This window comes from Protomyctophum parallelum, assembly GCF_964188405.1.
Source record: "Protomyctophum parallelum genome assembly, chromosome: 19".
NCBI classification, from domain to species: Eukaryota; Metazoa; Chordata; class Actinopteri; order Myctophiformes; family Myctophidae; genus Protomyctophum; species Protomyctophum parallelum.
This window is the reverse complement of record NC_139717.1, coordinates 39990436-40018380: the sequence shown is the minus strand read 5'-3', so window position 1 is coordinate 40018380 and position 27945 is coordinate 39990436. Positions and strand designations below refer to the sequence as shown.

The following is a 27945-nucleotide window of genomic DNA, read 5'->3' as shown; positions in this document are numbered from 1 at the left end:
AGAATGTAATGCTGCTCTTATTCAATGACCTATTTCAGAAGCTGTAATGTGTTTTGACCGTATCCAGGAACCCCCCCCTCGTTCCCACCGCTGAAGAACGCGTAGTCGGCTGCACAGAGGGGCCTGGGGATTTATGAACTTGCTCCCTTGATTCATTCATTACAGTGGACATATTTTGAACGGAACCAAAAATTGTCATTGGACATGGGTGCTTTTTTGTTGGTCGGTAAGAAGAGGTGTGATATGGTGACAGTTTGTTTGTTTTGCTCGCTGGGCTACTTAATGGCCAGCCTCTTGGCCACGTCCTTGTAGGCGAGCTCCATCTCCGCGTCGGCGGCGCACGTGTTGGTGAACTCGTCGCGCGCGTAGGCGTTCTTCAGATAGCGCCACACGCCTGTCAGCTCGGAGGGAATGTCGTAGTTGCGGTACTTCTTCGCCACCACCTATAGGAGAGAGAATAGAATACTGTCGTGTTAATGAAGGAAGGAAATCTTTTTCGGAGCTACTCATGCACCCCTGGCCTGTACCGTATAAAACCTAATATTAACACCTTCGTAGAAACAAATACTAAAAATGGCCGATCTACAAGCTCTAGTCTACAAACATACATTTCCCAAGGAAATGCATGTGCAGTATTTAATTCAGTCTAACCGGGAACAGGGATTAAACTAAAGCTATCTCCACTAGCGATAAGAATGGGGCATATCAAAAGAAGAGCCCTCCAATTCCTCAAAACTGCCCTTGCTTTGATTGATCGAATACATTCGCAGAGGCACAGGAAAGTACAGTTCAATACAAGGTCTGTCCCCAACTAACCCCCTATTCCACCTTGCTTCCATTCCTTTCCTCTACAAACATACATTTCCCAAGGAAATGCATGTGCAGTATTTAATTCAGTCTAACCGGGAACAGGGATTAAACTAAAGCTATCTCCACTAGCGATAAGAATGGGGCATATCAAAAGAAGAGCCCTCCAATTCCTCAAAACTGCCCTTGCTTTGATTGATCGAATACATTCGCAGAGGCACAGGAAAGTACAGTTCAATACAAGGTCTGTCCCCAACTAACCCCCTATTCCACCTTGCTTCCATTCCTTTCCCCTGTAAAGCAACTGAGCACTTAGTAAAGCTTATTATTATTATGGAAATCTGGTGCTGGAATCCACTGGTATCTCAATTATGACTACATTCTGTTAACACTAATAATCTGATACACTACCTCCAACACAACATACATTGTTACAGTGCTTATCTTTTCCAAGCCTTTGGACAAAACTCCAGTACTATTTCACCCAGGTAGGCTATAGGCTACTCTTTACCTTGACTACCGGTATGTGCATCTTAGGCAGCAGTATATTTCACTCAGGTAGGCTATAGGCTACTATTAACTTCACTATGTGCAGCTTAGACAGCAGTATATTTCACTCAGGTAGGCTATAGGCTACTATTAACTTCACTATGTGCAGCTTAGACAGCAGTATATTTCACCCAGGTATGCGATAGTATAGGCTACTATTAACTTCACTATGTGCAGCTTAGACAGCAGTATATTTCACCCAGGTATGCTATAGTATAGGCTACTCTTACCTTGACTATGTGCAGCTTAGACAGCAGTATATTTCACCCAGGTATGCTATAGGATAGGCCACTCTTACAGTGACTATGTGCAGCTTAGGCAGCAGTATATTTCACCCAGATATGCTATAGTATAGGCCAGTCTTACCTTGACTATGTGCAGCTTGGGCAGCAGGTTACAGTCTGCCAGTGTGAGCTCCTCCCCATCCAGGAAGCGTCTGCTAGAGCCTTTCTCCTCCTCCATGCTATCGGCATCGATCTCATCTGGCAGGGTGCTGTTCAGGTAGTCATCCAGCTTCTTCAGAGCCCGGGTAAGACCTTTCTCTAGAGCTAAAGGTAAGGGGACAGAGAACCCTTTTAATCTCCATATTTTAACTTTTTTGTGTTTTTGTTATCGTATATTAACTTCCTATTGATCACACCACAGCGACACACAAGAGCATCCAACTTAGCCGATGCACATTGCGCAAGGTCGAAGAGCAGCTCCAAGAGACACGCTTTGAGCTTGTCTATCTGCTACTTTTGCTGTTTTTAGTGTGTGTGTGTGTGTGTGTGTGTGTGTGTGTGTGTGTGTGTGTGTGTGTGTGTGTGTGTGTGTGTGTGTGTGTGTGTGTGTGTGTGTGTGTGTGCGTGTGCGTGTGCGTGTGCGTGTGCGTGTGCGTGTGCGCGTGCGCGCGTGTGTGTGTACACACTGTACAGCAGAGATTCTCAAAGTTTTTCATTTCCAAACTAATGTATTTGGCTACAGAACCCCATCTGAATTGTTTTGTGCCGGGGCCCCCATACTCTATTTGGGTTATCAAATATTGTAAATCTTTTCAGATTTTGAAAATAGCACAATGCATGTGATCTCGTAGATTATCTTAACCAATAGTATATAAAGTGGTTTACTTAAAAAAAATACTTAATTTTTATAGCGCTTTTCCAAGTGCTCAAAGCATGGTTCATTCATTCATTGGGAGGTGAAGTGGCGAACAGTCGACGCCAGCGTCCTCACTTCCCACATTCACACACCAATGGTGGCGAGCTCACACCGACCAACTCATTGGAGGCAGTGTGGGGTCCAGTGTCTTGCCCAAGGCCATGTGGACAGGAGGAGCTATATTAAAACGTGCTATATTAATTATTAACACATTTTACTGGGGACCCCCCCTCAAGGACCCGTGGGGGTCCCCCATGCAGATCCCACTTTGAGAACCACTGGTGTGCAAGCAAGAGGAAAGGAGCAATGGGTTTTTGCAGACTTATTGGCACATGCGGTATAATCGTCACTAGGTGGCAGCAAAACAACTCAAACAAATTGGATCCCCATCTACGCAACTCTGCTGCTATCTAGTGGTAGAAAGTAACTGCAACTGGTCCACAGAGTCACTGTCACTGGGTCACTGGGTTCTCAGATTGCTGTTGGTCAGACGGTTGTATTGTTGTATGCCCTTGACTGTGTGTCATTTTTTGTTAATTGTTCATGTGTCCATTATTAACCAAACCTGGCATACCACAACATGCATTCAGCTACTCTGCTGCGATCCATATAGACTCCTCTCCCGCCATCTCTTTTTTTCATTCTATAATTATCATATCATATATCATATTCCTCATATCCTCATCATGCCATAACTTTACATGTGATTTTGCCCCCCCTCGCGTGAGCACACATGCAAGCACATGCGCAACGCATCGATAACACAGAAGTATATAAGAAAGAGAGAAGCCTATACCCCCGTTGGTGTCAGGCTTGGTGTTCTTGATGTAGGCCGAGAACTTGGCGAAGATGTCATTCCCGGCCGTGTTGGACTCCCTCTGCACGGCGGCCAGCTTAGGATACCTGAGGAGAGCGAAGGGGGGGGGGGGGGGGGGGGGGGGGTACAGGGAGTCAGGGAGGAGACGCAGACCGACACATCTGGAGAGCATTAACACCTGGTGGGCCTGGAGCAGTGCTCAGACCGGAGAGTGCATGTTCTACATGTTACACAGTTACACATGAGCCGGCCAGCCGTCCGCCCCCACACAGCCTTTCTCACACACCAGCACCTATTTATTAAACTCATTCTGACCTGAGATCAGATTCATACGAGGTTTCCGCCGGACACACACTACTGGTCTGATGAACCCATTCTGACCTGAGATCAGATTCTAAAAATGTCAGTCGTTCTTCGATTTTTTTCAAAAATAGCAGACCTACAAGCTCGTATCGCGCCACTCGGTGGCGCGATATGAGCTTGTAGATCTGCTATTTTTCAATAGATAAAGCATAACATGATGCCGACACCAAAATGGGTGCCCGTTCAGAATGGGTTAACGTGAAGAATACTCGCAGGGCTATAAAATGGAGACCGCCTGGCGGTGATGGTGTATTCTCTCTCTCTCTCTCTCTCTCTCTCTCTCTCTCCCTGTGACTGACTTTTCTTTTAAATGAGAGAAATGAAAGTGAATGTGACTTGCTATGGGGTTATGTTACTGACAAATGTCAAGAGCATGCGGTCCCTTGTTTGGAATCTACTGCTTTCATTTTCATTCCTTTCATCCTTCTTTTTACTTTTCTTCTTCCCTTCTTAGTTACTTCTATCATCCTCCTTTCATCCTTCCTTCATTTTATCGTTTCATCTTATTGGTGTGAAATTACATTGTTGCAAATTAAATGACTCTACTCTACCCGATCGTGCGCTCTTCCCGGTATCGACTTGTTCCGCCAGTGGATTGTTTGTTTCGATAACAGTCTAAAATATATCTTAATCTTATACAGTATACACATCGCAGCCTTTTGTGCCATGGAAACGTATAAATGTGTGTTTTTGCGACCTACTGCCCCAGTGTTGAATTCTGCAACACTTACTTTGGGGGAGCAAGCATCTCCTCCAGGAACTCTTCGATCTTGTTGATGTCAGTCTTGACCTCTCCGTTGAAGGTCAGGAAGGGAGGGTGTGTTCCTGGTGCGAGGTTATGAAGGTCCGCTGGCTTCCTGCAAAACAGAAAATATAAATTAATAATGCCATATCAAGAGTGTGTGTGTGTGTGTGTGTGTGTGTGTGTGTGTGTGTGTGTGTTTGTGTGACTGTGTGTGCGTGCGTGCGTGCGCACGTGTGGGTTTCCTAACCTCTTGAGGTCAACAGTAGTTACATTGAACACCACTCCTTTGAGCCAGAGGATCATGAAGAGCCGCTGGGAGAAGGGACAGTTGCCGATGCTTTCTCCATCACTGCCAGCCTGCACAGACACACGGTACAATGTCCACAGTTCATACAGCACCAACACATACAGTAGCACTCCTTATATCCCAACATTATAGAATCATTTCCAGGGGGGACCGTAGTTTACTCCCCCTTTCATCCATATTTGGACTGGAAGAAAGCTATGTATACTTTGTTTTTATTCCTTTTTACAGGTCAATACAGACAGACAGGCAATTCAGTCAAAACAGTTCTTTTTTTTCCTCCCCTGTACCCCACCCGCCTCCCCCCGTCCAGAGACAGCAAACTGGACGGGAAGAAAGCTGAGACTGCATAGGAGAGAATGCTCTGGCAGGAGCTAGTCCTAAATAGACCAGCCAGGGGTGCATGTTTTTGTATCTGTTGTTGACAGCTTCAATGAGAGGCCAGTGCAACACTGGGATACTCCAGATGTGATCAAACATTCCCATGTTACGGGTAACTTAAGGCCAGGTTTTAATATGCTATAAATCACACTTTCATAGTACTATAGTAATATCTGGCATGAATGAGTTACTTGCTGTTAATCATTACCTGGAATATCTACTCAACAGGTTTGAATCATGTTCAAAAAGGCGTGTAGCTCCAATGTGTTGAGGATAACTGCCAGATAATAACACTGAGTATTGAGTAAATTATTCTTGCATATTAGTTAGAATTTGCCTTACATGTAAGCCAGGTTCGGCCAGCCAGGTAATACTCTCCAGCCACATTGATATACACACATGAGGGTTCTGTTATGCTTTGAGTGTCATTTGAAGAAAAAAGTAATTTTGCACACCTACACCTAGAATAGTAAGGGGGATAGTCCCGCATACTGTTCAAAAGAGTCTGCAGACTCCGCACAACAGCTAGGTGGAGCAGAGCTGTTGTGCGGACTTCCCTTTCTTTACAATTACAATTTACAATTTAGGCATTTAGCAGACGCTCTTAATCCAGAGCGACTTACATTTAAGCAAGAACAAAAGCATGGGAATACATCACTTTATAATTTATATTTTTTTGTCCCACGATTTTGTAACCAATTTTTCACCCCTGTGTCAATCATCCTGTGATGTGATCCTGGGCTCTACACACCCTCTGCCAACCTAGGGAGAGCAACGAACTTAACTCATTCTTCCTTCACGCTTGAGTGTCCAAGTTGCTCCTTTACACCTGACAGGGGGGAGTTTCCCTGGTTGGACGTAGCGCGTGGAAGGAGCACGTTATTCCAACCAGTTCCTTTCCCCTCCATCAGGCGTCCCGGCTGGCCAGGGGGAGGCAGTTTAGAGACCAGGATTACTGCATGTTTTTGGGAGGGTACCTACCCTAGGGGACGCGGAGGAGGAAACACGCCGCCAGCACCCACAGCGCCCCGAGCGGGAATCGAACCCAGGACCTTCTAGCTGTGAGGCGACAGCACTACCAACTGTGCCACCATGCCCCTATCACACGAGGGCTTTCTAACCATTTCCAAATAAATAAATAATTTGATTAACTAGGCTACTCCAACTGTTATCAGTGACTTTTATCTGATTAATAGGGTCAATCAGGAAACAGAATATGGCCATGAGGGGGTTGCACATCCACAGATAGATGAATATAAATCCCTTGTGGAAACCACAAAACATGAGATCTATCTGGTTATACCTTTTATGTTAGGGTTAATAATCAATGATCAGTTGAACAGTCACCAGTCTATAATTGGCACCCTACTTTTTCCTTCAACACTAATATCTACACTAATATCTTTCAATTGCAGATCAGAATTTTCGACCCAATGCTTGCCTACATGTGGTTAATGATTAGTTTCACTTATAGTTTCTATAAGTGCCTTATTTAATATTGAATGTGTCATAAAGTCAATATGAATGGCCAAATAATTAGATAAATACGGGGGTAGAATCTCTTTCTCTACCTGCGTACAATGATTCTGTGTGTAATGTATGGCTGGACAGTAGAAGGTGGTTGGCCCTGACACCTGATCCAGAGGACAGGCTGAATTATATATGCTGATTCCATTACCTGGTTCACTGGCCACTACCAGGGCACACTGTTCAAGGCTCAACCTACACAATGACAACACAAAGGCAGGTATGTAACTTATGTAAGTGGTCGTCAAGCAAAAAGCTTCAGACCTATCACTTTAAACTTCACACAATATTTTGTGTTCATCTATCATTTTGATGCTTTTCTTTATACGGTAAGTAAGCAAGCCTTGCTGAGGCATGTCCCCTATTTCTGTATAGTGTGAGGCAGCTTGATGTACAAGTACCCCCCCCCCCCCCCGCACATGGCGATTGGTATCTCACAGGGACTGTCCGACCCCCAAACCAACCTTGATGCATAGCAGGGAGGTGTTCATGCATGCTTGTTCTTTGTTACAGCAATATTACAGTAACGCCATACAAGTATATGTACACAACTAATTGTCCTTCCATTAACTATTATTACTATTATTATTAACTACTGGCAGAAGTTATCCTGGAAAAATGCAAATATATAGACCAAGTGCATAATGGCGAAAGTGGAACTTTAACTCTTTGCATTTTAAATACCATCACTCAACGACTGAGCAAATCAGATCAGAATTCAATCATGACATATACCTAGGGGATCATGCCTGAGAGGATGAATTATTAATTAGATATACTTCTTGTAACATGTACACGTATCGGATATGGGGAATTTGAGTTTGGAAATTGTAGTATTACAGGATGACAACTTTCACAGGGGTTCAAACAGCAGAAGCAGGACAATGCATGCACCATGTAATGGTGCCGGGCTGTATTTGAACTGCAGCCTTTACAATTACAGGGCATGTTGTACCACTGAACACAGCTGTCACAGTTGGCACTAAACATTAACTTGGTTCTCCATACAATTGGTAAAGTAGCCTACAGGTACAGCATTGAAGCCAATGAGGAAAAACTAAAAATGAACATACATTGATTTAACGACTTAAACTTAACTAAAGTATTTATACTTCCTCATATGACACAGTCTTGGCCGACACTGCCACATAGATGTGTGAAGAAATGTATTTCCTATTGCAAGAAAATGAAAAATAACATAGGCCTACTGGGTGATAACTGTTAACAAGGGAATATATTGGTTAAAATATGATTGCATATATTTAACCCTGAAATGTAGTGCACGGGGGGGAAATAGTTTTCTGTTGACAAGTTTTGAACATAAGGTGTGGGTAAAAGCTGTGGGTAAAAAGCATGATAGCAATACTTCCAGGAAGTGAGGTACCAGGAACATCTATAAAGGTACAGGAAGTGAGTCAGGCAGGGGGCGGGGTTCCATTTTAGGGATTAAAACGAGTGTTTGGTGGTGGTTTGTGAAAGAAAGAGAATATTTTAAGGCCAATACTAAACCACAATCATAAATTGATAAACCACAGAGTTGTGTGGCCAGAAAAAGAAGAAAAGTTTGGTCAAGGAACATTTCTGAGCGTTTAGCTCTGAATCAATTCAGAGCTTTTTAGACAAAGGGGAACCTGCTGTGGCCTCCTGACTTGAAGGTTGGGTGAGGAATATACTTTTTTCCCTTTTTGAGCAATGCATTACCTTTTTATTTGATGACTTTATGGATTACTTGTTCTAATTGTTACAACTAATAGGTTAGTGGTTCTCAAATGTTTTCCAAGGACCCTCTTGCCCCTTAACTCTAAGTGTACAAATGGAACCAAATGGACTCTTATGGGTCCATTTGTATACACTCTCCGAGTTATAGACATGTTATGGCCATTCATGGCTAGCTCTTGTTTCGTGTGTTGTTTATGTATTTCTGGTAATATTTTGTATGTCTATGGCAAAACTTGAATTTTGACAAAGATTTCCACCATAACATAAGCCAGCATGTGATTACCCCTGGTTGGCGGTTGCTAGGTTGAAAATGGTTCTATATCAGTTTGAAATGAGGTCTGTGGTGCAGAAGAAGTAGTAGAAGTTACTATGGCATGTTATGAAGTTCCATTAAAAAAAAAGAAAAAGGTTAAACAGCTGGAGAGACAGCGAGACCCCGTGATTACTATCAGAATACAGTAATTTAACTTTCACAGTCCCCCACGAGCTTGTATATCTGCTGTTTCTGTGGAATGTTCGCCTATTATGACATGCCCAGAACAGCAACACTACGATTCATGTGTTTAAGTAAGTAAAGCAAAGCTAATAGCACAGCTGATATTACCAGTGACATGACATGGTGCGTTTGTTATAACTGCCAGCCAGACAATGGTCCTGGTAAAAGCCAGAAAGCAGAGATGTCCATGCAAAACTAGCTGAGCTGACTGTATACATGCCAGTACCCTCCCATTGATGCAAAGCTTCTATTTGTGCATTGTTAGGGGCAGCTCTCAATGGAGACTGGGGAAACACAATACACAACAACCGCTGATGATAGCCAATCAACATCTAGAACATGGAAGACAAAGGCACCGCTGGGCCTGTGGGCGAACAGAGAGCGGGGGCATGGATGGCACCCCGGGTTGATATGATGCTGAGTGAAACCACTGGAAGGTTTATAACTCTATACCAGGGGGTGGCGATCCTTTTCGATCCTTTTGTGATCTACTCTTCCTTTATCAATGCTGGAGAGATCTACCATCACCTGCTAATCAGAATAATGCAGACGTAGAATACACGTCAATTGAATCAATAAATCGTCTTCTGTGGGGAAAGGTGTTTTGTGTATCGCACATCATTTGGCTTCCCACCTCTATACTATCCTTGGAACTCAGATGCTGGGAATGAGGGGAGAAAAGATGAATTTATATATCGGTGGCAGAGTTTTGAAGACTTAACATTTTTCTTGTTGAACATGTTAACCATATTAACGGTGACATACCACTTATGAGATAAGAGATCAAGGGAGATACAGATGTCTATCTAGGTCACATGAGTACGGTACTGGTAATTCCTTTGACTGTAAAATTACTTTTCTAGGCCGTGCACCAAATTACTGGAAGTAAGTTTGAGTAGTGCTTGCATCCTCTTAAAGGAGTAGTTCATCCAAATAATTACTCATTTTCTATTGTCCCCATGGAGATCCTTTCGTTTTGATCACATTCCTAAACCAACACGTGGACAGATTCTCCCAATATTGGAGTTGATTGTGATGAGTCACTTTCCCAGTGGTTTACTTTATACAGGTTACATAAATTCTATAGTTTATTTCGACATTTTTCACAGAGATTTTTTGGAAGTAATAACCACATAACACAGAATACATGTTGTGACTCGTGGTTATATATTTTGTAAAGTATTTAGAAACTGGTGCATATATACTCAGTCTTATACCAAAAACATGCATCCACATTATCACACAGAATTGTGTGATGCATGCAGGTAGTTGTATACGTGGCAGAGACTGAGTGATGCAAGCACACCTTGTTATGATCATCAGTGAATTTTGGTTCCTTTGAGACCCCACTGATCTCCTCCTGCTCCTTAGTAGTGAGCTGCTTGGCTGCATCCAGCCTTCTCATGCCAGCTAATTGGGGCAGCGCATCCCAGACGCACCAATGCCTATTTTCCCACCTGCATCCACCTCACCTGCCTCGGTTTACCTTTGTCAGCCTCTACAACTTTCCCCCCGGGGGAAGATAATCCACACAGCACCATAGCATGTTAGGCAGCACATCAAGAGCGGTGCTTTTGTTTTAACGCTTTGTTCTTTTAAGCCGGGTTACATTGACAGAGCAGAGCAGGATATATTTGGAGGATGTAAAAAAAATAAAAACGGACGAGTAGCTGTCTTTATCTCACTGCGGCAGTTGTCAAGGAGGCATTTGTGAGTTTCCCAGCAGGCCTTGAGAAGCTCTGCAAGCATCAGTTTGTTTTGTATGAGTGTAGTGTAGTGTTATATATATATCTACTTCAATGGACAGCGCAGGCAGTCAACATGAGACACACACTGTCCTCACTTATAGCCAAAATAAAAGCTTTATAAGAGAGATGATTTGGTCGACCGGGCCTTCATCGGGTATGCTATACACCTGATGAAAGTCTGAGTGACCGAAAGTTGCATAAACAATATTAGGTTATAGTACAATACCAATGTGTGCTGCAAAGATGTAAAACAATCTACTACCCTGTCAGCTACTATACCCACAAGATAGGAGTGACACGGCAGTGCCCTGACAGCATCAACAGCTAGCTGCAGTATCACTGTCACAACAATCCCGGGTCAGCTGGGACTGGAACGTGCCTCTGAAACCTGAACCTCTGCTATCTAGTTACACAGACTTTCCACAACACACAGCAGCACTGAAATTATGTCCATTTTCTATCCAAAATGTTGAACGACGAATAGTAGCATCCTTCAAGATTAACCTCGTCTCCTCCTTACCTTGACAAAGAGCTCAATGTCGGGGTCTCTTTCCTGACCGTTGGCAGACATGGTGGTCTGACTATGACAGGCACCTTGTTGCTTATGGGGTTTAAAGTCAAAACCGGCTCCGGTTTGAAAGATCCTCGATCTCAGCCCTGGAGGTCTACATCCTCCTGTCAAAACCTATAAAGACTTCTCTCTATTTGGTTTCTGTCTGAGTTCAGCACCGCCTTGTGTCTGAGGGAGGTATCCTGGCGTCTTTTAGGTCCTCTGTGTTCGGTTTGGGAGGTTTCACTTATTTCTCGTCACCTGTCCCTAGAGCGCTGCTGTCTTCGGTCCCGTAAGGTCTTGTTGATGTTGCGCTTTTCTTGTTTGTCTCCTGTAGCCGGGGTTCTGGACCAGGTGTCATATGTGTGTGAGTGCATGTGTGTGTGAGAGAGGTTGGAGCAACATGCTCTGATTTGGTCCTGGGCTACCAGATGGGGAGCAGAGCGAGCTTGGCTCTCACTGATTCTGAGTGAATAACAGGTGTCAGCCTCTACCAGGGGGGTGGAGTCCTCTCCCTGTTCCCTTCTCCACACTCTCTATCCCCCACCCTCACCTCAGCCATCTCCATCCCTATGTCTGACTGTCCCTCCATTCCTCCCTATATCGCATTTCTCTCTCTCTCTCTCTCTCTCTCTCTCTCTCTCTCTCCCAATATCGCATTCTCTCTCTCTCTCTCTCTCTCTCTCTCTCTCTCTCTCTCTCTCTCTCTCTCTCTAAACCAACCAAATGTATTGCCTGATGCCTCTCTTTCGTTTCCTCATTGGTATGTCCTGTTTGGACCCTCAATCAATATGTATCCCCCTGTCCACAACTCCACAAAGTCCACATCAATAAACATTTGCATGTTTGGCAATGCTTGAAAGCAGTAGATGAAATGTTAAACTCCAGGATGAAATTTGTATGTGTTTGTGTGTGTGTGTGTGTGTGTGTGTGTGTGCTTGTATGCGTGCGCCAGCAGCAGCATTCATATTTAATGTGTATTCGCACGTGCATCACACCGGCAGGTTGAGGCAGGTTGTATTTGATCACCAGCAGGAGACGAGAAGATTCCTGAGTGAATTATTGATGCTCGGCTTTGGTTTTAACTTCAGGAAACTGGCTTTCGTTTTTATAGCGGGCCCACGGCCGTACAAGCCAACTGAATGGCTTTTATGCGACACGTCGCACTGTGAAAACCTCTGTCGACAGCACAGTGGCACACACTGAAGGAATTAGTTACTGCGCTCAGTATGGAGTGACTAGACCATTCATATCCAGCAATAAAAAACTATTTCCTTAAGAATATATTACTATATGTATACAAGCATTCAACCATGGCCAACAGTGTCTTTCCGAGTCATTATATCCACCATCCTCCGAATCAGAAAAGCAGCAGAAAGTGGGGCAGGTTAAAGTGATGCCAATTCAAACTACTTCCATAGTTCCATTATTAGAATAGCCCCCTCTCCTGGTGGCCTTACCAACATACAGCCCTAGAGGACAAATTAATTACTGAGACCTAAATAAATGCCGAAATAATGATGACAATTGTATAGTTATTAGTACCATTAACCATCCATATGTAAGTAACATATGATATGCTTATTTTACATGTCAATAACAAATGATTATGAAATGTTATGCGGTTATACCTTGGCTTTATAACCCATTATAAACATTAGAAATGTGTTTATATTTTCATTGTGTATAACCACGTGTAAAAAGTTTGAATTTTATGGACAACTCTGTAATCATGCTTTACAGAAGCCACTTAATATCTCAATTCAAACATCAATAAAGCAATTAAGGCTGGATCAGTTCTGTTTCTCATCAGCCCTTTTCAGGGTCAATCCAATGGCCATTTACAATCTGATAGCCAATCAGTTTGATTAATGACAGGTGTTATTGCTGCACTAAAGGTTTACAGCTGACAACAAACCACACCTGAACCACACCCCTCTGCAACACCAAACATATAGGCCTAATGTGCAGAAACATTAAGTGTCTTCCTATTAATTCCCATCTTCAAGTGTATTCAATCAACCGTCAAAATGTCCAATAAACGACGTAATTTGTCAAAATAGCATTTGTTTGTTCAACATTTATATAGATAGATAGATATAGATACTCTTCTCTAATCTCTCAGGATTTCTGCTTTGCATGTCTGTGGTAGCCACTAGCCCATATAGTGTGTATAGTGTATACGCCTACACAAAGAAAACGTGGCACAAATCGTTGCATTTGCCTGGAGTTGTCACTGACAATCGGTCGAACAGCGTGTTCAGGTTTCAGTACCCAGGCCAGCATATCAGTGATGGTATTATTTGTATGCTTTGGATTGGTACATTTATCTTAGACATTTTGATAATGCAGGTCTCGCAACACGCTGTGAGTGCGCTGGTGGATTTGCTAGTTTTGCGTATTTCTGAATATGTTTTAGTTAGACCTTAATTAATGCTGCAGGGAATTCAGTTTAAACGCCACTCAGCCGATGTAAGGCGTTCGGGAAGGAGCTGTTAGGGGTTAAGTGTCCTTCTAGACACATATGCTGGAGGGCCAGCCAGGGGTGATCTAGTGACCTTCTAATTACCAGATGGCCTCTCTACCCTCTAAGCTATGGTTATGTGGCTGCCCCACAGTTTTGAAACTTTTGTGCCCAAAAGTGATTAAAAAGGGTTTTATAATTATAAACGGTAAAACCTTCAGGCTTGAAGTGAAACTAAATTGTATTCCATTATATAGTTTCTGTATGCCTCTTTATTATCAGATAACAAGCAAAGATGGCTTTGATGGCTTTGATTTCGCCACTTTTCTTAAGACACAAGGAAGCTCAAATCACTGACTTCAGCTAATCATTCACCCAATACATCAATTAGTAACTGCCATTCATTATCTGTCCTAAAGCAGAGAGAACAGGGTCTCTTTGAACCTTCCACTCATAACTACAAACATTTTACACTTGTGTGTGAGAAGATAACAGTTTTTGTCAGTCTATGAAGACACAGGCACTTACAGAGGCCAAAGAGCTGTCTTTATATGAGAAATGCCATAAGCCTTTGTGAGTGCACAAATACTGCCAGTAGTATATTCAGACTCGGAGACATAAAATACAGCCTGTTGTCAGTCTTGGCCAATACCTTTGCATATTTCTACATAAATGTTAATACAGTAATATGTGACGCTACCAGTGCCACCATACCTTTTACATACTATAAAGTAGGCTCTACATTGTGTTAAAAGGTTTCTAGGTCACCACTTATGATGAAATGATTTAGTCCTCAAAGAGAACTTCCATTTGTAATAGACTATTAATGCAAAGTGATAACAGTCATTTTCAACATGCCTGCCTGCAGTATATCACAGAAAGCAGGCGAGTCAGCGTACAAGCCGATAGCAACAATGGAACCATATCTCAACCATGTTTTTATAGTTATATAGGCTTGGTTTATGACAATCGTTGAACATAAAACAGTTGTGAAACCAGCCCTACCCACTTGTTGGATTCAGTGGGTTTGGAAATGGCAGATAGAGGCTGGATTGGTATGCAGGGAAGGGGGCCATTCTATTGGTACACCCGTCACCCACTATGCATGGTCTGTGAGCTGGTGTATGTAAGTCCATGTTGATCATAACCATGGTGATATATGCTAATATGATAATAGGACATGTTTGTTTACGGCTGTCATCCATCATAATGTAGGCTACCGTTATCTGTCCATGCTATTCAAAAGGTGTTAACGTCCTTCGGGTTTCCCATTTTATCCAAAGTTAAACAACTCCCAAATCCCACCAGCTGGATTTTATATTCTCACCATCAAGAAAATGTGTTGAAATGACCTGCAAAGCCAGCTAAATTTAATATTAGAAAAACAAGTCATGTTCTTTCAGGGACGAATAGGAAAATCTAAGAATGAATTTTCCCCTCTCAATTTTGACTTGGCAAGATTAAGAAAACTTGATATTTCATATGCCATGCTTATGATTAGGCTATGTAATGGCTATGAACGGAATCATTTGGAGGGCAAACTGTTTTGTATTGTTAGAGCCGTAGGCCAGTACTGTTCCATGATCCACAATGCCTCACTCAGACTCCCTCACCCTAAGACCCAACTGGCCATTAACCTCTAATGTACCCCCATGTTACTTGAAAGAAATACTGCACTTTATGCACACCTTACTTTAGTTTCAATCCTGTATTGCCCTATAAATACACTGCTAAACCATATAGATGCACTTTACACCTTGCACTTTGTTTCTTGTTTTATGCTTTGTCTCTTAGTGTAATGTGCTTCACTGCCTGCCTGTGAAAGCACTCGAGACTGCCGATGAAAATTAGCATCTTTGCTAAATCTGGTATATTTACGTTGCATTTGTATGTAATGTACATTAATAAAGTATGTTGATCCATTAAATAATCCATTTTCAGAACTAAACTTCTAGGTCAGAGAGCATGTATCTTATTCATCCACAGCTCATCTGTGCTGGGGGGGGGGGGGGTGTCAGATCAACATGGAATGAATTCTGTACTGGCCATATAAGGAGCATGACTTGAGTGTACAGGGTTTGATGAGGTCAGATCAACATATGGAATCTCAGAACAGGTCAGCTCCCTATATGGAAATCTACGGGTGCTAGCGGGGACATTCTCTTGAGTGTACAGGGTTTGTACCAGGGCCGGGCCTACATTTTCGGGCCTGTTGAGAACTCTAGTTTTCGCCGGCTGCCAGGCCGGCACTAAGGCAAGGCAAGGCAAGGCAATTTTATTTATATAGCACCTTTCATACTCAAGGCAATTCAAAGTGCTTTACAGAATAAAAACAAATACAGAGTGCAACAGTGCACTTTAAAAGGAATACAGATTATAATAGATACAATTACATTACAACAGATACTCCCACCTTTAATAGAAACACAGTTAATTGGGATATGCAATGTTAAATAAATACGTTTTTAAATTTGACTTAAAAACGGCTATGGTTGGGGATTTTCTAATGTAACCTGGAATGTTATTCCAGGTTTGTGGTGCATAATGGTGGAATGCTGCTTCACCATGTTTTGTTCCAGCTATCGGGTACTAATAATAGCTTTGGGGCAGGCCCGTCTAGAGTTTGAATGGACAGGTATCGGTCAAAAGGGAGACATCGAAGAGGAAGGATGGATGGGGAAGGATCAACAAATGTAATATCAGAACAGGTTCTGAGTGACATATATCCATATATGGAGCTCTAAGGGTTTGAAGTTTGAGGTCAGATGTAGAGTTGCTGGCCAATATTGATGACATCAGGGAACTCCATATATGGGCTTAATTGCGACGGCAGGTCACATTTACTATGACATCAGGGATCTCCAACCCTGATGATGTCACGTGATGTCACGAGACCATCTATGGGCATAATAAGTGACTGACTGACGTAAAGAACAAAGAAAATGAAAAACTGCTACACATATTTGAATTGTTATTTCCCGAACCCTAATATTATTGTTGTATGGTATTGTCTTTCTGTTTATTACTTGCGCAAGTACTAGTTTCGCCCAGGACGATATTATCCGATGCGTATGCACCGTCCCAGCACTTTTGATGCGTATGCACCGTCCCAGCAAATGACGTAATGACTACTTGTGCCTGATACGGCAGTGGTGCCAGATTACATACCTGTATACATACGTAGGAGCATTACCTTTAATCCTCCCGACACTAAAACATATCGTCACTACGTCACCATCGAAAACCAATTACACTCTGGCATTGGGTCCTTTAATCCACATCTTTATTACGTCATCATTGAGAGCTAGTTATACCAGTTACCCTGACGGCATAATTATTATGCTGGGACGCATCAAAAGTGCTGGGACGGTGCATACGCATCAAAAGTGGCGCAAAGTAACCACAGTATACCGCTAATCAACTTACAAATTACATATACATACATATACATAGAAGCATTTCCTTTAATCCACCCGACACTGATCGACATATACGTCACCATCGAAGGCATTGGGTCCTTTAATCCACATCTATATTACGTCGTCATTGAGAGCTAGTTATACCAGTTATATCCTGACGTCATATGCTGGGACGGTGCATACGCATCAAAAGTGGCGCAAAGTAACCACAGTATACCGCTAATCAATTTACAAATTACATATACACAGAGGCATTTAGTAATATCACTATAGTCCAAGATTAAGTACATTTTAAGCAATTGAAAATTTAAAATAATTATACTGTATACGTGATAACATATTGTATGTAATGTTTATATACCTTTTATCTTTTTCTTTGAGAAACTAAAAAGGGATCCAGCATAATTCTAAATCGATAAAACTGTATTTCTTTTATAGATACCATACTTCATAATACTACTTTTTACATGCATAAAGTAGGTAGCAAATAGCTAAACCTAATAATTCAACATTTTAAACGTTCCTTCACAGAGAAGCTGAGATTTGACAGTTTGTAGCGGTCGACAGTACTTGCAACAAGCAAGTAGGCACTCGACAGAGTGCAGTTCTAGTTTGTCCTGTTTTGGTTATTTTCTGGTCTTGTTGTCTGTGCTGTGGCTTTTCTACCTGAATCGTTTGTATTATATTTCTCAAAAGAAGGGACTGACTGACAGAAAAAGGACGTTTTCATAGCATGGCTTGGTTCTCACTCTCTGGACCCATGAGTGTAATGTTCCTGAGGTCATTTACCTCTCCTATCCTTTCTCCTTCTGAAACTATACCTGCTGTCTTGTTTGAAAATAGTACAGGTAATCTAAACATTCTCCTCAAAAGCCAAAAATAGAACATGTAGCTACTATGCGCCTTTTGCTGAGTTGAAACAATCCTATGTATGTGACTCACTCAAAGCCACTGATTCACTCTCTGTTTCCCAATCAGCAAAGTGACCTCTGAATGTACTACAGATAGCACAGATTACAGTTGGGCTGTATCAGAAAAGGCACAAAAACACACAACTGGATTTACTCAAGCATGGAGTTCACCCCTGGTTTCTATGGCCATAAAGTAAACTATAGTTAATGATTACATCAAGCCACCACTGGATTAAAGGAAAAGACAGCTGGGATCGCTGCATAAACCCAGACCAGAGTCGCATATTCCAGAAACAAATTTATAATAGCTTGCCAAGATCTGTCACTGCAACAGCTGTATCACCTCTTTTATTTTCATTAAAGTTTGAGACTGACAGACCTCTCTTTGAAGTGAGCGATCTCTGAGTTGAACGTAATAGTCAGTGGTTGTATCCTTGTAAATGAATGCTCGGTTTTACAGCAGCACGACACATCAACTCGTTAACATGGATAGACGTTGAATTCATTTGACTAAAGCTTTGTGGTTTTGTTCAGATATTCCCATTAATGTGGTCAGGGTTACTAACACAGAATGTAGTGCCATTCGATATGGAGTAGCGGAAAGAAATCAAAGCTATTGTTGCTTTCCACATGTAGCATGAAGCAAATGTGACCACACCAGCCAATAATAAGAGCAAAATGGAGATAAAAACAAGATGTAGTCTACCATTAAAATGTCTTTGCCAGGCAGAGGGAGGCGAAGACTATGATACTGGAGGCTGTTATCACTGATGGAGATAAGGTCATATTATACACTAATATCCTACCAGTGGGCTGCCCATGGAGCATGATGCAAATGCATAAATAAATATTGAATGTGATTGTGAAGAACATTGTGTTATATCACTGACTATGCATAGATTTGAACATTTTCCTCTTGTTTTTGTAACTGCAATTGGTGGGAAGTTTGCACAAAATAATTCCACACATTATAATATAGTGTAAAACTAAAAACTTGTGATCATGTGACTGAAGTTGATAGTGCGTTATAACTTATACACAATCTTATAACTTATACACAATCTTGTGTTCTTGTATTATGCTTTATGCTATAGCCTAATAATTGTGATGCCAGCTGTTGCTTACCTTGACGAACAGAGCGATTTCAGTTTCAGACTGTCTGGGTTCTTCTAGTCTCGGCACCCAGGCTTTTATTTTCTTTCGCATTCGGCTCAAAAATGAAAATCTAAAGTGTTCTTCTGCTGTATTACGCTGTAATATCCTGTTTGATGCCATGCCAGCTGTATCTTACCTTGACGAACAGAGCGATTTCAGGCTGCTTGGGCTCATCCTCCAGGGTGACATTCTCCAGAGCTTTGAGGCTGTTTACAGCTTCTTCGGGCTCAGGTGCGTCATGATCTCCTTGGGCGATGTCGTACGACTCGTCCCCGGGAGTGGATGAAGAAGAAGAAGAAGAAGCCGAGGATGAACGCCTAGAGCCGGGTCCGTCACCGTTGACCTCCGGCGCCACCTCCTCGACCAGGACAACCTCTGGCTGTGGCTCGGCGGCGACCTCCTCCTCGACCTTCTCTTCCACCTTTTCGGCCTCGGCTGCGGCTTCTCCCTGTTGTTCCTCCTCGTTGTCGCTGCTGGATGAAGAAGACGACGACCCCTTATTGTCGCTGTGCTTATCCGCGTCCTCGTCGCCGTCCCTGGTGTCCATGTAGGCCGGCGAGGAGGCGTGGACCTGCACCTCGCTGTACAGGGGCTCATCCTTAACCTCACCCGCCGGGGTCTCGTAAATGACTCCCGGGTTCTCGTACGTTGCGTCCGCCGGCGCTGCTGCAGGGCTGTCGGCCCGCTGCTGCTCAATGGGCGCCGTGTCGTACACGTTCACATCATCTATCTTCTCGTAAATGTTCTCCATGTCCGCGGGTCCTCCTGGAGTGGCGCACCTGGGTCAGTCAGGTATATACCTATGTATGGAGCGACTGAAAGTCAAGACGAGAGCGACACACGCCAGCCTGCGTGCTGCCACTGACTGAGTGCGCGCATGGGCACATTCTTTGCGATAACTCATAAAAGAACTTTGGTCCTGGAAGTTAACAGGTGATTTATGTAAATGTTTGCGCCGTAGAGGTCATTATATAGCTCTGTAGCCTGCAGGGTGCAGACTGCAGACTCTGTCCTGATTGAAAATGCAGAGTAGAGTAATGAGTAGAGAATATAAGGCTTTGTATGCACACTCTACAAGTATCGTTTTGGTAATTAATTCTATTCTGTATGTTGGGATGGGAAATGGAATATTTCTACCTGGTGCATATATAGGCACGTGCCATGTTTGTAGTATACATTTTTTACTATTTATTCATGTCCACATGGACACACACACACACACACACACACACACACACACACACACACACACACACACACACACACACACACACACACACACACACACACACACACACACACACACACACACACACACACACACACACACACACACACACACACACACACACACAGAAAAAAGGCCAAAGCACTTGACTGTTACACAAGTCCCTTTTTATTTCAGAACTGATTGACTCATTCCATTAACATGGCAAAGGTAGTTTAGTTATTTAGTATAACACAAATCCACAATCAATTATCTTAAATAAACCTGATCCATTATCCTTTGTCTTCCAGTGCATGGGTTTCAAATTAAACATGAAATATATTTGTTTTCTCTCAGTAAATCAAGGGGGAAATCACCAGACAACACTCCATTCTTTTAACATAAGACAATTATCAGAAAAGTTAGTAAGTCTCATATAAATGCTCTTAATTTACGAAGTTACATTTTGTAAAAAGGATATCACAGTGATGTCTGTCTTTTGTGGGCACAGGTAAGTTAATCCATCTAAAATCCTAATGACAAAATTAAATAAATTATTCTAAAAGATAATTTACAAAATATAAGTATTAAGATTGACAGAAATGGATTGTACTTTACTCTTCTGATTATGCTGATTAAAAAGCTTTTTTGGGGGGGAAGAGGCACCTATCTTTTATATTATTTCAAAAAGCTTCTACAAACGCAGAGTGTACATGACCTAAAAGCATCCTACCACTGCCCCTTTCTCTCCGTTTCACTTCTATCCGTTAGTGCAAATAAGGGGAACAGCTCTCGCAAGCCATGCCAAGTCATCTCAACCAAACATCAACAAAAACGTTATAATCCCTAAGACAAAATACTGACCAATAGCAAATGCACGTCACATTTCACCAACAAATGGCATGGGTATGACCGGCATATGAATGAAAGGCATAGTCATACAGAAATATGCCCCACACACCACCTGCCCCAACAAAATCTATCAAACATAATAGACTATTTGACACAAACAATTGCACATCTTAGAGACACACTCCATGAAGTTAAAAGGCCAAATGGTAATTACTTGAAGGGCAAGCTAGTAATATGACTGACGCGCACACACACACACACACACACACACACACACACACACACACACACACACACACACACACACACACACACACACACACACACACACACACACACACACACACACACACACACACACACACACACACACACACACACACACACACACACACACACACACACACACACACACACACACACACACCAGCAGCAGCAGCAGCAGTTTGGCATATTGAGAGCCTCACATTCTATGTGGTGTATCCTCTTCCTATCTGCTCTACTGTACTAGAAGGGCAGTGACTCAACAGAGCCAGTGGCACGTTTCCTGACACTGTAGCACACTTAATGCTTATAGAGCGTTTCAGACAAATTTGCAGCATTCACAACTGACAGCAGGTCTTGGTACCACTAGCTGCCGACACGCCAAATCTGCTTTATATCGGTCGGGGAGACGTCATAAAGAAATAACCAAATGGAGTGGCTATACTATTCACATAGACGTTGTTAATATCTACATGGACTACAGGGTAAACTTTTGCTCTCTGCTTTGGACCTTTAATGATGAGTGATGTGTCAACGATTAATGACGAGATGAAATCAAGTAAAAGTCACAATCAAAGCAAAGCGACTACGTAGCCTGTGTAAGGTTTTTCTTCTTGATTAAGCCTGTAACGTGAAACGAACCCTTTAAACACATTTCCCTTGACCTCAGGTCAAACAAGACCGTGTTAAATACCGCACATGCTCCCCTAAAACACAATTATGAAGGTAGGCGAAGACCAAAAAGACTAACAATAATAAAAAACTAATCACAGACATAGTTGTTAAATTTTCTCTCAGATCCCCATGGTCAAAGAGGACGGAGAACGGGCGTGTAGCGGGGCAAGGGAAGTCGTTTAGCGGTTGCTTCTCGACAGAACATACCATCGTGGGGGTCATCTCCTCTCGTCGTCTCGCTCTTGTGCCTTCTATCGTTTTCCTTGCTTACAGACGCATGTTCTCCTGCAGCAGGGGCTGCGACATCTCGCCACTCCTGCGCGGGAGCGAGGGCAGCTGTCTGATGGTCACCTGTCTGACAAACACCACCAGGAAACCGATCACCATTAACAGCCCGAGAATGGAGCCCATGGCGGGGGCATAGGAAGACCCAGAGGGCCTGACGGGGACGCTGGGCGTGGGGGGAGCGGGCTCCGGGGAGGAGAGGAGGTCCTGGACGCTGGAGAGGGAGCCATTATTGGGCAGAGGGTGCAGGGACAGGATGTGGCACATGAGAGGGTAAAGGTCAACCATGCTCATGTTGGTCTTGATGTAGCTCCGGCGGAATGCTGGTCCGCGGGCCACGAACACGGGGTGCATGCTGGGCAGGGAGTTGTTGTATCCGTGATTCCCCACTGGGGATTCAAAAGATATGGATTATTTCTATTACAGTATCGACCTTTGTTCAGTGATAATCAATAGTCTATATTGTCAGTGTTTTATTAGGAGCATTGAGTGGATTCTATTAATACAGCACCCGGGGAGCAGTTAGGTTTAAGTATCCTGCTCGCATACTGAGGACTGAGCTGACCGGGGGGGTCGAACCGGGGACCTTCTCATTACATTCAGCTATTGGTCGCCCTAAGTTGCCCTAACACAATGTTGAATGTGTCCTCCTAATATTATTAAACGGTAATACAATTTGAATTGATTTAGCAGTCTTCTTGTTTAATGATTATACAACATCGGTGGACAAAATAATAATTAAATACAGCCTGCATAATATCTCCTTGCAGAACAAAAGGCATTAGTTCAACTCTAGGAATATTTTCAAGGTTTGATCTACCAAAAATATTGGTAATATCAAAGTGTCAAAGACAATGGTGGTATCAACGATGATGCATAAAGACAATGTTGCTGGGTCGATACGTACACATGAAGGGGTCCGTTCTGTTCTGCATGATTGTCCAGCCCTCCTGGGCCTCAATGATAATGGGCATGATCCTGATGTTATGGCTGTAATGGTAGTGATCTGGAATGTCTTCTTTCTTGTAGACCACCATTTGAGGGTTTGCATCTGCCAACTGGCTGTACACCTCCTCAAACTTTCCTGTAAAAAAGGATGCAGGCTAATGTTACTCAAATGCAGGCAACAACGCATAAATGTATCAGTGCTTATGGGTGACCAGATGTCCCAGTTTGGCCGGGATTCTGTTCATGTAGAACATGCCAATGCCCAAAACATGAACAAATGCATTTTGTGTCTAAATTCAACGCTGAGGCTGATGTTTGTCAATCACTCGCTGCCTGTATGCGACCCCACCGTATGGTGCATAACTGCAAATACATGTGTGCATGCATGAACGTTTGTGAATAGGTGTTCATGGTGAATGTTGATTTAAAGGGTCCTGAATGTTCAGATTGGTCATCCTATATTAGACTGCTCTCCTCAAAGAGACTCATGCACTTTTCCAATGTCTTTATTTTATTTCATAGATTACATTTTTGTTCTGACGCAAGAAGTACTGATAAACAAATCAAATGCTGGTCAAAAACAAAGTGGTAACTTTGCAATTGATGGCAATACTTTGTGTAGAATAACACATTATCAAACTAATTGGACTATCAATTTGGAACACATCTACAAACATCTACAAAAGTGTATGTGCTCAGTGGACTGGCCAGGAAGTGTGGCCAGTCTATGATGTCAGTCATCTGTGATATCACATCATTGCTCTTACGTCAATCATCTACATACAATCCATGACATCCAGTATAAGATTAAAGTTGCATTGGTTTACCGAAGGGAACAGGCTTTTGAAGTAAACCGGTTATTGAACAAAACTGAAATGTATAAAAGACGGCATTTTTTAGTACCTTCCTTAGGAAGTATTCCCACCACGGGGCTCTTGTCCACCCAGGTGTACAGATCTCTGCTCACGTACTCATCCAGTTCTATGATCTTATCACGGGACAGCTGAGTCATGCCATGGTCACTGGTGATGATGAGGTTCACCGTCTCGTACAGCCCTGCCTTCTTCAGCTCATTCCTGAGAAAGCCGAGCTTCTCGTCTATGTCGGCGATAACGTCGTCCATGAGGGGGCTCTCGGGCCCCCAGTTGTGACCGCTCTCGTCCGGTTCCTCCCAGTACAGAACGCCAAAGTCCACGGCCTCCTCCCCTGGTGCGGAGAACCACTCGACTATCTTCTCCACCCGGGTTTCGAAGCGCACCGAGGCGTTGTACGGGAGGTAGCGGGTCGGGTACGTCCCGTGGATCTGCACGTCGGACCCAGGCCACATCGCCGCTCCACTCCGCCCTCCCGCTTTCTGGTAGGTCACCCAGAGAGGCACCGCCTGATCCCACCACACAGGGTTGTAGATGCTGTCTGTCTCCATGGAGAAGGACATGTTGAGGGCCGGGTCGTACATCTCATTGGCCACGACGCCGTGCGTCTCGGCATACAGACCCGTCACTAAGCTGTAGTGGTTGGTGAAGGTTTTGGTGATGTAAACGTTCTCTACCCTGTCCACCCTCACACCTTCAGCCATCAGCGCGCCGAAGTTGGGCGTGGGGACCCGGTGGACATAGTCCCAGCGGAAGCCATCGAACGACACCAGCAGTAGCTTGGGCCGATCCCTGAAACCGTCACCCCGTTGCCCATGGTAGTTCATGCAATGCATGGAGACTGCTTGCAGGAGAAGAGCCCATAGGCAGACCTGGGAACAGTAGCTGCTCATCACTGTGCCTCGGTTGTTGAGTGACTGCAATCACACAAAAACGTGAACTGAGTTAATAACCACAGTTTTATACTTCAGTGCACGATGGTGTGGCACTAAAATAGCAAAGGCAAGCTACAAGCTCAGTTTGCGTTGCATCATGACACATTGTGAGCTTAGGGTGACCAGATGTCCCCCTTTGCGTGGGACAGTCCCTCATTGCCAGGACTTTTCAGGCGTCCCACAAATTGAGACCCTGTTCCACATTGTGACTAGCAGTGTTCAAATGCCCTATAGTCCCCTAATAGTTGGCTTTCTGTTGTAAAGCTCTCATTGCCTTTTTCCTGCAAAATGTAGCCTATTATTAAGTCTGTTAAAATAACATGAGAAATATCCCCTAGACTACGGTACCAAGTCAGCCATACTACCCATGACCAAAATTTGCATTTAAAACCAAATGTGAGATCAGAGGGGTTTAATAATAAAATGATAGGCATTATTAGGTCTATGGTCGAATATGATATCAACGCATTTGAGTAATAAGTTGCTAACGCCGCCCCGTCCCCCCGGTTCCACACAAATACTTCTGTCCCTCAAATGAACAGTTTGGATTTGATTCTGGTCATCCTAAAAGGGCATCAGCAGCTACAGAACAACAACAGGAAAGTGCTTGTCTTTGAAGTCTATGTAATAGTGGCTCTGCACTTGAGCTTGAAACAGAACCTGTATTCTCAGTTGAGATTCTGGTTGGTTTACATTACTGGTCAGTAGTCAGGCTGCATTCAGGTGTTAAGGGGAATACCAAAATAAGTCAAGTCCATGAGCCAGAGCTCAAAAATTGGGCTCGTAATCTGTGCATTATATGAAAATATGCCAGAATTTGCATAACTTTCCAGAATCAAAATTGGATATAAGAGGCAACCTTCTTATTTAATTTTGTTTACATGTTAGAATCAAAGGGTTTTTTCTTTTTCTAAATTTCTTATCCCACGATTTTGTAACCCAGTTTTCTTTTCACCCAGTGCCAATCATCTAATGTAATCCTGGGCGCTACACTTCCTCTGCCAACCTGGGGGGGCAGCGGACTGACCTCATGCCTCCTTCTATGCATGAGGAGTCCAAGCTGCTTCTTTTCACCCGACAGAGGGGAATTTCCCCGGCCCGACATAGGAAGGGACACGTTATTCCGACCAGTTCCTTTCCCCTCCATCAGGCGCCCCGGCTGGCCAGGGGGGGGTAGTTTTAGAGACCAGGATTACGGCATGTTTTTGTGAGGGTATCTACCCTAGGCCTCTAGGGGACACGGGGAGAACATGCAAACTCCACACAGAAAGGCCCTATCGCCAACCCCCGCCTCGGGTATGGGCACTGATGACGCGGAGGAGGGAACACGCCGCCAGTGCCCACAGCGTCCCCAGCGGGAATCGAACACAGGACCTTCTAGCTGTGAGGCGACAGCACTACCAACTGTGCCACCGTGCCCCTAGAATCAAAGGTTTTAAGTAATAAGTTGCTACTCCGCCCCCTGTACGGTGTACCGTCCTGTCCCACACAAGTGATACTTCTTTCCCTCAAATGAACACTTTGGATCTAGTCACCCTATGTGAGCTTGTTGTATAGGTGTAGTCACTATATGTAAATGTGTTTGTAAACATAGGCCTATTTGATTTATTTATGTGTTATTGTTATTGAATATATAATAAAACACACACACACACACACACACACACACACACACACACACACACACACACACAATATATATATTATAATGAACTGCTCAATATAAGGACGACAGGCTGAAAGTGTCCAACCCAGTATAGAATATCAAGAATCAGGACACAATCAAGGACAATAATAGAGAGGGAACTATACCCAATACATGTTGTTAGTTGAAGTCGTAATAAATCGCAATGGAGAAATGCATGACAGGGGGGGGGGGGTAATGATTATGTCATACCAAATTTGGCAACTGGGCGATGACATTGTCTGCCTCTGCCACAGACAATCGATCATACAATATACAGCGATCGGCAGCAGCAATCAGTAACGCAACGAGTCAACTTGCTTGTCAGTGTCAGTAGCCTATAGTGCCTAAGTGCTATATTGGACGAGCTCTACGCGTTAATAAACAGATAGCCAACGGACAATGTCACTTTCAAAGGACTGCAGTGCATGTAGCCTCCGGACAGGAGACGTTAAAAGCACATAACAGCGCATTACAAGCACATTCTAAAATGCTCTAAACGATGGCGTTGTCAACAAGCCTACCTTGTTATCTTTTTCTGCACGGGTCTTACTTGCCTTCGGCTTCCTCTGCACACAAAGATAAACAGCCCCAGACGCACTCGTTCCACTCAAAGGAAGTCCCGCCTACTGTGTTTATGTATGGTTTATGTATTATGGTTGAAGATAAGAATTTACACCCAAAGGATGTGCTTTCAATATTTTTTCAAGTGCATGATGATCATGCTTCAATAGAAGCATTGAGGATGCATCATCATCAAGGCTAAACGGCGAGCACAACAAGTCTCAATGACGTAATGTAGATGAGGAGTCACGGGGAGGGGCGGGGGAGCCGCACAGCACTGCTGATATCCGGTCTAAAGCCCTCCTACTGTATCCGGCGTTCGCTCTCTCTCTCTCTCTCTCTCTCTCTCTCTCTCTCTCTCTCTCTCTCTCTCTCTCTCTCTCTCTCTCTCTCTCTCTCTCTCTCTCTCTCTCTCTCTCTCTCTCTCTCTCTCTCCTCTGTCTCTCTCTCTCTCAATTCAAAGGAGCTTTATTGGCATGAGAAAACGTTTACATTGCCAAAGCAGACAATCAAAATAGAACAATGTATTTACAAATACATATTGGATATAAATAGGAATCAAAT

At 43.4% G+C, this 27945-nt stretch overlaps 1 protein-coding gene across 1 annotated transcript; it reads right to left on the bottom strand.

The window, feature by feature from the left end:
* Positions 1–165: 165 nt before the first annotated feature.
* On the bottom strand, positions 166–27590 carry enpp5 (ectonucleotide pyrophosphatase/phosphodiesterase 5). Its single transcript, XM_083790624.1, has 10 exons — positions 27342–27590; positions 24230–25115; positions 23286–23462; positions 22365–22767; positions 19232–19874; positions 4669–4778; positions 4408–4533; positions 3293–3399; positions 1723–1904; positions 166–443 (listed from the first exon to the last, which is right to left on the bottom strand). Exons 2-10 carry the CDS (start codon positions 25089–25091, stop codon positions 276–278), a joined length of 2778 nt encoding a protein of 925 aa, XP_083646750.1. The 5' UTR covers positions 25092–25115; positions 27342–27590; the 3' UTR covers positions 166–275.
* Positions 27591–27945: the final 355 nt, after the last annotated feature.

What these genes read in the sequence shown, in the direction of transcription:
- enpp5 (XM_083790624.1), bottom strand. Translation starts at nt 25,091, where the DNA reads ATGAGCAGCTACTGTTCCCAGGTCTGCCTATGGGCTCTTCTCCTGCAA. An exon ending in ACTACTGTTGACCTCAAGAG is followed by an intron (nt 4,534 to 4,668) that starts GTTAGGAAACCC and finishes TCTGTTTTGCAG; the next exon opens with GAAGCCAGCGGACCTTCATA. An exon ending in CAAGCCTGACACCAACGGGG is followed by an intron (nt 1,905 to 3,292) that starts GTATAGGCTTCT and finishes CCTTACCTTTAG; the next exon opens with CTCTAGAGAAAGGTCTTACC.